This window comes from Acanthochromis polyacanthus, chromosome 21 (genome assembly GCF_021347895.1).
Source record: "Acanthochromis polyacanthus isolate Apoly-LR-REF ecotype Palm Island chromosome 21, KAUST_Apoly_ChrSc, whole genome shotgun sequence".
In the NCBI taxonomy this organism is placed as follows: Eukaryota; Metazoa; Chordata; class Actinopteri; family Pomacentridae; genus Acanthochromis; species Acanthochromis polyacanthus.
The window spans coordinates 5,803,555-5,816,064 of record NC_067133.1 but is presented as its reverse complement, the minus strand read 5'-3'; the positions used below and the strand labels follow the sequence as shown (position 1 = coordinate 5,816,064).

The 12,510-nt window shown below is 41.1% G+C and overlaps 1 protein-coding gene across 1 annotated transcript in view; it reads left to right on the top strand.

Moving 5' to 3' along the window:
• Positions 1 to 327: 327 nt before the first annotated feature.
• The window catches only part of rnf216 (ring finger protein 216), a 36,268-nt gene continuing 24,085 nt past the window's right edge, over positions 328 to 12,510 (top strand). The window contains exons 1-11 of the mRNA XM_022207826.2: positions 328 to 444; positions 1,917 to 2,026; positions 3,403 to 3,533; positions 3,777 to 5,099; positions 5,995 to 6,071; positions 6,435 to 6,543; positions 8,622 to 8,783; positions 8,887 to 8,998; positions 10,548 to 10,681; positions 11,504 to 11,554; positions 12,096 to 12,233. Of these exons, the coding sequence (XP_022063518.2) occupies positions 1,960 to 2,026; positions 3,403 to 3,533; positions 3,777 to 5,099; positions 5,995 to 6,071; positions 6,435 to 6,543; positions 8,622 to 8,783; positions 8,887 to 8,998; positions 10,548 to 10,681; positions 11,504 to 11,554; positions 12,096 to 12,233 (2,304 nt within the window). The 5' untranslated portion in view covers positions 328 to 444; positions 1,917 to 1,959. The remainder of the gene's footprint in view (positions 445 to 1,916; positions 2,027 to 3,402; positions 3,534 to 3,776; positions 5,100 to 5,994; positions 6,072 to 6,434; positions 6,544 to 8,621; positions 8,784 to 8,886; positions 8,999 to 10,547; positions 10,682 to 11,503; positions 11,555 to 12,095; positions 12,234 to 12,510) is intronic.

Sequence of the window (12,510 nt, the reverse complement as noted above, 5' to 3'; positions counted from 1 at the left end):
CAGCCTGACATCAGATTGTTACAAGATGTTAAGTGTTATTAATTTTTTTTTACTGTATTAACCTAACTTATTTAAAATTATAGATTTTTTAATAGTCTTTATTCAGTAATTGACCCTTTCTCCTTTTTTGCTTTTTACATATTGGAACTAATAGTTAGCATTAGTTTAGGATCATACTGTTGATTCACACCATCATTTTTTATCGATACGTAGCTTTCTTTCCTTTCATTTTTGTTCATTCTTATGTAGGATAGTTTACAAACCCCGAGGAGAGACGTCTACGACTTCAGGACTCCATTTCCCATAGGCCCTAGTGTGTACGTAACTACGTCATCCTTGTGCGTGACGCTGCTACTGTTCTTATTTTGGCAGTTTGTTTCGATATTCACGGTTTGTCAGTCCACTAAGGAGGCGGATTCTCTTGGTTATCCAAGCCAAGCTGCGGTATTTTACATTTTTACATGCGTGTTTTTATACCAAAAATCTTCCAGCGGATGTGTGGTTAGTTTGAAGTAGTGTTATGGACAGAAATCCTAACAGAAGTCAGCTAACTAGTTACCCTACCAGGCTAGCTAGCCTGCTAATTACCATTAGCTTAGCTGAGAGCAGCGGTTTGTTCTGTGTGTGTGAGAGAGCGGAAATGATCGATTGCTGTTCTGACATGTTTGTTTATGACTGCACCATCTTAAACTTTATTCCAGGACATTGTTAAACCTAATGTCAAGGTGATTTATTCAACGCAAGTTCAAGTAGCTAATACAACAACATTGGCTTGTCGCTGTGTTTGCGCATACTGTTTGGGAAAAGATTCGCATTGATTTCTTGCAGATTTCATCATATCTAGAACGGCAAGAGCTGCAAGCCAAGCTAGCAGAGAATGTGACTAAATATTCTTGTGTTGACTGGTGGCGAAAACATCAAGTCGTCTTTCAGTGTGCTAGCTAATGTTATTTTTGTTTCAATTATTGACATGACTTTTCCCTGCTGTTGTGCTTTAAATTCCTGCTATCTCATAAGCTTTTCTGTTTTTTACTCTTTTGCCACATGCGAGTTGAGCTAATTGACGGATATTCCTATCAGTCAGACATTCTCAGCTTGTTTATGGACCTCAGGTGGAGTTTAAACCCCAGACGTTTCCGATAAATGCGCATGACACGTGATAAAATGAAACCGTTTGTTGAATTTTAGGGGAATACCGTCATCATTACGGCGTTATGTTCGCTTGTGGGTGTGCGTGTGAGTCTGCTTGTGTGATTTAAGTTCTGTGGTTACACAGTCAAACTGAAGGGAACTTGCCTCCGTTTGGTTGGTAACAAGCAAGTCACTCATAACTGTCACCTCTGGACACTTTTTAATTGGCTGGCCAGATGAAGTAAAAGAAGCGTTTAGTAGTAGATGAGATCTCATGTTTTGGTCTCCTAATTTACAGTTAATGTTACAGATTATCTGATAAACTATTCATGCATTTTTTAAAGATGTTTTTTGGTGACCACTCTTCAAACTACTCTAGGAAAAGAGATGCTGTGGTGCATTTAGGTCAGCTTTGGGCCTGACATCCTTTGTTACTTTTGTTTTCAACCCTGATAATTCTGTCGTTATGTGATGATAATTCATCTGACTGCAGCGGTTTATGGTACGAGTGTTTTGTTACTCAGCTTCTTTGGTTGTTACTTTATTGATTAGAGAGACTACTCTGCTAATGTCCTGTCATACAAAAACTTAATTTGACAGGAAAATATTAATAATACCCAGCTGTGATGGAGGTCAGGATTTAGCTATGTAACAAATGATGTAACTGTAATAATTGAACTGCAGCCTATAAACTCTCTCTCACTGTGTGTGTGTGTGTGTGTGTGTGTGTGTGTGTGTGTGTGTGTGTGTGTGTGTGTGTGTGTGTGTGTGTGTGTGTGGAGTAGATGGTACTGATTGAGCAGTGATTTTGGTAAGTTTAGTTTCATAATGGCTGATGGAGGCAGCGATGACGAGGTCATTCACCTGGCAAGCTTCAACGTCCACCGCAGCCAAGGTGAGACGCACCTTCATGTCTACGCTAACACACATAGGAACCTCTAACAGCTGGTATACAGGGTCCCAGGCTAACTTTTTGCATTGCTGCTTGTATTTTTTAAATATAGATACACCCACAAATGATCCCTATGCCTTTTGAAATGGACAATTTATAGCGTACCCTTTTTTGTCAGTTCCCATACAGATTGGTAATTTCTTAACACATTTTGTACATGATTGTAAAGATGAATAAGGGTGCAGATAAAGGTTTGGTTCTGTTTCATATGGAGGATCTGGGATTTGAAGTAAGTCAAAGTTGGGTTTTCTTAGCAATTTTGACTCCTCACTGCTTTGGTTTGGTGATAAAACTCTGTGGGAAGGGACTCTGCTCTGCTGTCAGTAAATCTGTCACAGCACAGGATGAGTTTGTTGGTGAATTTTGCCCTTTTAAAGTGTCCTTGTGGAACGTTGATGCTCCAGCAGCAAAGGCTCTGTTCCCAGCTGTGCAGTAAATGCAGTGGATGATGTTTTATGCGTTGTTTCCCACTGGTTGAGAATTTACTTGTGGTGGTGTGACGTTACAGATTTCCATGCAGAGGATCATACTTAAGAGGGATTGATTGTAACCCAGGTTGTTTTCTGAAGCTTCAATAAACAGAAGTCCATACGGAAAGTATGTCGTACCTTTTGATGGAAAGTTGCCAAATTTTGTTCCCATGTGGGTTTCCATATGTTGGGAAATCCTCCAGAAAACAAAGAATACGTTATCACAAAAGCACAATATGCAGAAATGACAGACTATGGAGTAGCTGTGCATTTCAGTAGAGTTCATTGTGTTATCTTGTCACTATGTCTCTGAGGGACTGAATATGTCACCTTACCAACAAGAGACAGGACCCATGACAAAAGACTATGAAATAAATAATTTTTTTGAAATATATCTATTTATGATTGCCCTTGTTTTTGATTTATGATTGTGTTTCTGTATGGCATTCAAAATTGTCATTTGGTGGAATGTTTTCGTAATTTCATACCTTCCTAGGGTACAAGGAACATGTTCACTGGAACCAGTGTCACTCATCATAGTGTCTATTTGCCTGATGAAGTACTAGCACCAAAAAATTGCACTAGTAAATGTGTCTTTACAAGTTAGACAGTATAGAGGAGTCTCATTAAATCCACCAGATTATTTTCAGCATATTTAGTATTTGTTGATGCTTTTAATTCTGGACAAGTATAGAATCTCCGTATAAAACTTCAGGAATCGCCAATGTCATGACCTGTTTTTGTCGCTTTCATGCGCTTTGTCTTATGTCTTCAATATTTCTCATGCTTCTTTTATTTCTTTCTTCATTCCCTGTGAATGCTAATACGGACTCACGGGTGTGTGTGCAGGCTTGTGTGCCCGTCAAAGGGAGCTCATCACCATTTCAGATGACTCGGACGAGGAGCCTGTGACTCTGGTACCTGGCAGTCCTGTTTTAGTCCCGGATGATGCAGATGATGACGATGTCAGCATACTGGAGGTGACTGATAAACAATGCACATAAATCTTTACTGTGCATATCACTGAGACTTGTGTTTAAATCTTTCCTCTTACTCCATACACAAAAGGCAATGTCTTGGAGAACAAAACAGGTTTTTGTTGAACAGCTAGCATGTTATACTGTTGCCGTAAATATGAGTTAACAGCAAGTTATAACCGAAGCAGCATAATGTTTGTATCATTTTGTTTGTGATGTTCTTCTTCTCACTGTGTTTCCTTACAGCCACTAACTCCTGCACGCAGACATGTGATTCGTCCAGCAGCGAAATGGAACGGGGCCTTGCCCAACGTAATTCAAGTTGTAGGTGAAAGTAGCCTAACTTCTGGGATTGCCTCAGGGGAGCATGGCTCTGCCCCCTCTACCTCCAGAGATGCCAAGGCTACCAAGGTCAGCCAACCAGCCATACAAACACAGACAGTGCAGTCTGACCCATCTGGACCTACACTGCCACAGCCTGGCCCTTCATCACATGTACTCTCTCAGCCAAGACTGAGCACAAACTCTCAGCAACCGGAAGGTACATCGGCACAAACAAATGTGGAGCTTCATGCAGTTTCTTCTGTCCACACCCCATCTACCTCCACAAATTCCAAGGCGAATGCCACCTCATCCAGACCACCTGTGCAAGTACCCCTCCAACCTCAACCCAGCACATCTGGACTCCCACAGCCACAAGCTGGCTCTTCAGCACACCTAATAGTTGAGCACCAGGCGAGCACATCTGCCAGTGCCACACCTCTAACTTGTGTTGCTGCAGTGACTGTGTCAAGTTCATCTAAGACTCGAGAAAAGGCTACTACAAGTAGTCTCACACAAGACAATCCTCAGGCCAGTACTTCATCTGCACATCCCCCGCCTCACACACGGACGCAGCCTCAGCCTGGTACATCTACACAGCTCCTGCCCAACCTCATGCAGAAGAGGCAGATGAATCTAGTTGTTCATCCGCAGCAGCCTAGCATCCAAGCCTCTGCTCTAATAACCCAGCCAAAACTCCAGCTTATCCCACAGAACCTGCCGCAGCACATGTCACTTCATCAAATGCAGGGCAATCTCATTCAGATCGAGCCCCAGCCCCTGGCCCAGGCCCCCACCCAGCCTGCAGTCCAGCCCGCACAAGCCCTTCAGGTTATACCAGTGATCCCCCCTGCAGTTCTAATAGCTGAAGCCCCAGAGAGACTAGGCACTCCAGAGGCAGGTCATCGGATTATCCTGGGGAGCCAGCCGCCTGGAGGCGTTATTGCCAATCCTCCACCACAGGCCGGTGCCTCCAATGCGATTCCATCACACTGGAGACTCAGGATCAGGGTCCCTATTGTGAACACTAACCCCCCCGCTGCCACTGTGTCAGTCCCCTCCGTCGGAGAGGAGGCTCGTCTCGTTCTGGCACCAAACCCAGAGAGGGTTAATCCAGCCCCTGCTCTGGTGGCCGTCCCACCTGCACCGGAGGACATTCCCCGAATAGAGGATGCAAGGCCTGGACCCTCTGTGGCACAAGAGAGACCAGAGCAGCAGCCTCATATCAGAACCCTTATCACTGGTGTTGTAAGTGTCACACCTCCTGGAACTGCCGGTGTCTCTGTTTCCTGTCTGTTATCAAGTGAAACAAGTTTAATTGCGTGGCAGCTACGTCTCTCATATTATCCTTTCACATTAGCTATGGCATTTGATTTCTGTCAGACCCTCCTTGTGAGAGAGTTTTTCTGCTTTGTGTGGAAAAATGTCATCGACGAGCACAGCGATGTGACAAGTGCTTAATGAGGCCTGCATGTTTACAACTGCTCAACACTGGCTCACTCATGTAGTTGAGTTTTGAGGACAGTGGTTAATATCTCCACTCTTGATTGGTCACTTTTTACAGCCAAACTCATTGGCCTGTCTCCGACCCTCTGACAGTGGTGGAAGAAGTACTCAGATCTAAAGTAGAATGTTACCACGACGTCAGAATACTCTGTTAGCAGCAAAAGGCCCGAGTTCAAATTTTTATTTAAGTAAAATTATAAAAGTAGTCGCATCAATATATATAAAAATGATAAAATATGCTCAACACCATAGCAGAAAATACTTAGAATTCACAATAAAGGGGTTTTAATATTTATTGTGGGATAGATTGTAACATTCCCTTTGCTTTGGGATCAGTAAATTTTAATTTAATAACAAGGCATCACAGACCTTCCAACAATAATAGTCCACATCATAATTTAACTGTAGAGTAAATAAGTACACTATGTGCTGCTAAATTGTTGCAGAGTCGGAGTATAAATTAGCAAAAAATTAAAATACTCAGCTAAAGTGCAAGTATGGCCAAAATGAACATAGGTACAGTACTTACGTAAATGTATTTAGTTACTTTACACCACTGCCCTCTGACCTGTGTGTTTGAACAGGGTACTGTACCTGAGACTAATTAAACGGCAACTTTTTCTCCATCCCCCTACAGTTGGATCTACTCCCAGATGTCCAGGAAGCCTATGTAGCAGAGCTGATCCAAAGGAATAATGTGCAAGACTTGAATGTGTAAGAAGCATCTACATTTTTTTGCATGTTTGATACCTCACTGCACCATTCTGCATTCTGTACTGCTTACAAGACCATAAAGTATAATTTGGTTTGATTTCTGCTGCAGTTTTAAGAGTATAATGCCATTTTTACCCATTTATTAAATGTATTATTAATCAGACTGTGTTTTTTTAGTCTGAACCAGAAGCTATACTTTAGTCGTGACCTTTGTTATTTGTCGTGTGATTGTAAAGCTCAGTATCTTATTGTGCAGTTATTTATTCCAAAGATAATTGCTTGCCTTGAAGAATTTTTCTCTGTAGGTGCATATTCCATTGTTAGCGTACAAACCTGTAACTTCCCATGCACTCTTGTTTCCAGTATCTGTAACCTGCTGTTAGAAAATCCAGAATATCCTCGGAGGGAGACGGCAGCAGCTGCAGCAGCTCCCTCCAGCATCCTTCTGGAGTCTGCAGACACCCAGGTGGAGGTGAGTGTTTATATCTGTGTGCCTGTTAGACCCACACGAATATAAAACATGTAAGCGTGGTGTTGTGTTCATGATGAATACCGTTTTGTAAGGGTAATGTTTACAGTTAACTTGAATGTAGCGGAGTGGGTCGATGTCTTACCACCACATGAAAACAGTTATGTAAGATGTTGATGCAAATTATTGTTGGAAAAAATAGTTTCTGATTGCATCTGTACACCAGTCAAGCTTAGCAGACATTTTTTTGATAATGGAGTTCTGTTTGTCACCTGATTATGACTTTGTGCTGTTGTCTAACAGTGTTTACAACAGGGCAGAAACGATTCCTCGAGTTACTTGAATAATTCGATTACTAAAATTCGTTGAGTCAAGGCCTCGTTTAATCCACTGCATACTAGACTAACTGGCAGACCGCTGTCTGAGTCCAAACCCAGACACCATCCGATTTTAAATTTGACGGGATGCTTCTACTTTAACTGTCGCAGCTTTTTATGGCATTGGTTAGAAATCAGTTCGACGTTTCCAGGCTTTCTTTGTGTGAGTCGGCTCGACACAAACCAAAACCTCCGTCAGAGTTAACAGTTATGAAGGTGGTTTTCAACTTTCTCTGTTAACTCAGACTTTCTACATCAAACTCGTCCACACAAACAGGAGCGTTTAAACGCTTCATTTGACCCGTTTTCAGCACAAAAAGAACCGACAGCGAATATGGTGTTTTAATCGAGAACAATGAGGAACATAAAAATTTATGAGAGTAAAAAGTGTTGTGACCGGAAATGATGTAAGACAAGAATGCTCGTTGTAAACTGTTAAACCCGATTAATGCAGCTGATTATTTCTAACAAACAGCTGCACAATAAAACTATCAAACTTCATATATTCAAACAAGATACTGTATTGAAGTGCACGAAGGAAATCACTTCAATTTGTGGCCAAATCAAAGTGAACCTAATGTTACAGATTGAATATTTCTGTATACTTGTCTTTTATCTGCTCTGTGTAGACACAGCTTGTACTTCATTCCAGTTCAGCTGGAAAGTCCCAGAATTATCACAAGACTGCTGAGTTACTAATTACCTTCAGTTGCACCAAAGAATGCAGGAATGTAAATGTTTTTTTTGTTGTGTTTCTTTAGCAGCAATATGTATCAGAATCTAGTTAGCGCAAATGCCTTTTTTGGTAGTTTTTTTTCAGATGAGACTTATAGAATAAAGTTATTTTCATGAAGTATCACAATTTTGAGTTTCTATTTAGTTTCTATTTTCCAATGGAACTGAAAGTCACACATGATTAGTTCAAGAACTATAGGAAAGTTGAAAATCAATTATTCTGTTTTCCCGATTCTGGATCTGATAAATAGTGTAATTTTGGTGATTGCTTGTGAAGATAACTTGCCATTCAAACAAACTGGTCATTGTTAGGATTCAGACAGTTAAACTCACACGTCATGCTGTTTGGTTTAAAATCTGTCCATTTGTGATTGTTTCATAACTTAAAACTAGGGATGTCCAATATTGGCTTTTTTTTTTGCCAATAACCGACATGCCGATATTGTCCAAGTCTCAATTTCCTATTTCGATGTCAACCGATACCGACACATGTGGGCTGTTTGACTAATTTTAGGTAACATCACATATCTCCTGTCGTGGAATTAACACGTCATGCCTAATTTTATTGTGATGCCTCGTTGGATGCATTCTCAAATGCAGCAAGACTTTCAAATGTAAGCATTGTCTATGCAAAATAAGAAAACTACTTCAACTTAAGTTATGGAAAAAATGCGATATTTATGTTTGTTTTTTTATTATTGTCTCACACAGCAGTTCACACTCTCCCTCTCTCCTTCCCTCTGTGAGTCCAGTAAATGCCGGCAAAATTCAGGCAATATTTTATCAGTTTTCATGATAGGCAAAAAAAAAATGCGATAACAGTATTGACCGATATTATATTTTTATGCCAATATCGGGCCGATAATATTGGTGGGCCGATATTATTAAACAAGGTAAAGGAAACTAAGATTTAAGTGTACAAGTTCTTGCTAACTTCTGACATTACTGCTTGTGTTGTTGCTTTTCCAGGTGACTGAGGACTTGTTTGATTATGCCAAGCTGGCCACTATGGGACCCGAAGTTGTGATGCAGGCTGCTGACTTGCTCATGGCAGACTTCAGGATGCTCAGCTGTCAGGATATCAAATGGGCCCTTAATGCCCTGAAGGGACACTATGCAATCACACGCAAGGTACCTGTGGCCCCGTAATATACCATGCATGTTAGGAATGCAGTTTCAACGCTCTCTGTTCTCTGCTTTACTGTTCTCTTTCTCAACTCTCTCTTACTTCCAGGCCTTATGTGACGCTCTGAAGAAGTGGCAAGAATCAGGCGACCCATCAGGAAAGAGAAGACGGAGCAGGACCTCATCGGAGCGCTGCTACATCGATTTCCATTTTGAGCATGGTAAGCAAACTTTCTCATTTTCCATGTGTGCGCACTTTTGCAGGTCACACTACATCCCATAATATCTGCACCGCCACATGTGTTCTGTAGGTGAACATTAGTCAACCTCATTAAATGTAGATGTTGCGTATAACCCTGCCATTAGCTGCACATTCCACTTTCCCCTCCCCTTCCACTCTCTGTGTTTTCTAAATATCCTTCACTACAGGAAATGCCAACCTCCAGGCAGCAGTCTACCACACTGAAAAAGGTTTTATGAAGATTTGGATTGTGCAATAAAGCAGCTCTGCAATTTTGTGCAGTAGCTATTAATGACAATGTTCACGTGCCTGCCTGCCTGCATGTACATCGAAACAATTTCACTGTCACTATTTTGAGGAACTCCATCGCTTAGTACAGCCTAAAGGACTCTACACACTGTGCGATTTTAACAGTCTTGTAAGTTCACAGCTTGCTACACTGTACGACATGAATCTAATAATCGATGTGAAGTTTGCTCTGTGTAGATTGCACGATGAAAACGCAGCTGAATCGCAGCCTACGATGTACACGAGTCGACGTGAATGTGCAAAAAGAAAACACCATAAGGGTGCGCCATCCATCCATGACAAATAAACAACCATAACATAAACCACTATTTACAGTGGTGTGTTGTGTGTGTTTGCTAGCTGCTAATGTTAGGTTACTAACCTGGGAGCTACAGTTCCACCGCTATATCCTTCCATGCTTCGTCCTTTTTTTGTACAGTTGTGTTATGAGCTGGAGGACACGTCAAAAAGGCAGGGCTTCTGCTGCCACAACTCTACGAGGCTGTCGTCTTTGTTTTAATCCCACATACTTGTTTGGGTTTAGCGCCAGTGTCGCGCTGATCACTACATTATTTCATACTGCATTTCTATTGGTTAGTTAGTTGACATACGTCACAGCAGAGGTCACTGTGAGGTGATCAGCCCAAATTTCTGACACTGTCAGAATGTTTTCACAGCTTGTTTTTGGTCACAACACCATGACAACGGCCGTCCTTGGACCTGTCGCACAGTGCGACGTAGGACCACCAATTTAGAGCCAAGACCAAAGATATCGCCATGGTTCTCTCATGATGGTTATCTTTCATCTGGGACAGCCGAAAATCACGCAGTGTGTAGAGGCTTTAAGATAATAATGACTGATTTAAAGTAATACTAAAAATCCAGCAGAGTAACGATGAGGTGCAGGAGACCAGGTTACACTTTGAATTATTTGACTATGCAAGACTGGGTATTAGTTGTGCATATTGTAGATTTTGTTCCTGTGTCCACTTGATTTTCACAATAATTATTGATGACGTCCTTCCACCATTCTTCAGTTCACATAGAATTAAATAAATGAAGTAATTAAGTCATTAAACAAATGAGTCTGACTACAGGGCTGCAGATGCATCATGGGAATGTATTTTGAAACCTGTTTGTGTCTGTTTTGGTCCGTGTTAAAGAAAATCCGTGCTGTGCAGTGGGTCTGGATTTATGCATGCATTTCCTTCCCCTCACTGGATTCCTTCTTTGTCCACCAGGTTCACTGAAGTTTGACAAAAGGATGTTTTTCTTGGAGAACGACCGTCGTTACTGCAGGACGTACAGCAATCTGGAAGCTTCTGTGCAGAAGGAGCTGACATTTTATCAGCAGAAGGCTAAGGAATGGGCAGAGGTATACACACCAGCAGACATACAATCTGTTGACCTGTGACTAAACTCATAATGTCTACTGACCGCTGCTGTTACAACATGTCTGTCATATAAAAATATTACTTTACCACGAAAAGCACTTCACTGCCTTTATATTTGAATAGTTACACCTTAGTGTTTAGCTGAATGATACATGCTTACAAACAGTTTATGAATCAACTCTTTACAACATCTGTGATGCTAGTTTGTAGCCTTTATGTTTTAGTGACAACTTGTATCACGCTGTGCTTCATGTTTTATTTATTTATTTGATGGGGACAGGGCGCGTTAATGAACGTCTATTTAGACAGCAAAAGACATACAAGTCACAGTGAAAGCACGTTGCAAATAATACACAAAGAAGTTAAAGGCCAGTGATCGCAAGACTGGTTCACTTTCAGCCACTGTTTAAGGTGAATTTTGAAAGTTGGTAACGTGGGATACTCCCTTATGGAGGGTGGAAAACCATTCCACTCTCCATAATGTTTACTGTGGATTTTTGATGCTAAGGTTTAGCTATTTCTATTCCGAACTCTGAAAATCACACCACTGTGAATGGCTATGGCTGACCAGTGAGGCACTGAAATAGCTAGAGGTCATTTACTGCACACCGTAGCTCTGGTAGTGGAACTTTTTACACCAACTTCAGGAGAGTCGCATCAGTGGGACACGCTGTCGTCCTGAGGCATCCCTGTTTTAGCATTTATTGTTTGCTGAGGTGGAGAAGTGCCTTTTGTTTACCACTGACCCTGTAAATTTATCAGCCAGTCCCCCCCTGTTTACCGACCTCTTTCTCTGCCCCCAGCATGAGGACTTCCTTCTGGCTCTGCAAGTCAATGAGGATGAATATAAGAAGGTAGGAAGCACAGATGCTTTAGCCAGTAATATCCCCTTCATAATAGTTCATGTATATATTTATTATACAAAGCAACATTACTTTATTTGATTAAACCTTATTGGGGTTATTTTTTCAAGTAATGGTTTCTCTTTGGAATTTCCAGAAAATGTGTTATAATATAAAAATGTCAAAACGTGACCATTTTCCTGTTGAATACATGAAAGGTCACCATTGGTTTTTACAAAAGACTGCATATTCAGGTGGTGTTTTTATTAGTCAGTGACAAAGATGACGCTGAATATACTGCATATTAAGATAGCTACGTGGTTTATGTTGTTTACACCAAGAACAGCATAGAGATCCAGATTTCCCATCAATTTTAAACACCTGAATTTATTTTGAGACATTTTTAATCGCTTAAAACTACTAGAACATGCACTAGACTGGTTGACCTTTTAGGTTTATTTTTCTCTCATAATCCCTTTCAAATAACACGAGGCACAGTTTTATGAAAAGATTAAACATGGCATACATGAAATATGTCTGGTTCTTTCTCCAGGACGGTCAGCTGATTGAGTGTGGCTGCTGTTACGGGGAATTTGCGTTTGAGAAGATGACGCAATGTTCCGATGGTCATCTCTTCTGTAAAGAGTGCCTGGTCAAATATGCTCAGGAGGCAGTGTTCGGCTCTGGAAAGGTACGGACGGACAGGCAACATTTTCCTCACACTGGGATTGGATTTAAATGCTAATGTTGCCTGGCAACTACAATGACCATATCCTTCTGAGCTGGCGGAAAGCTGCACAATGTGATGAGCAATAAAATACATCTGAATAATGCCATTATATGTCCAAACATCAGCTAGAAAGGAGCTTTAAGTTAAACTTCTAAAAAGTATCATACTTGTGTTTTTTATGACAGAGTAATTGTCTGCGTGTTCTATGCACTTTATTTTATTATGAATACATCGAAAT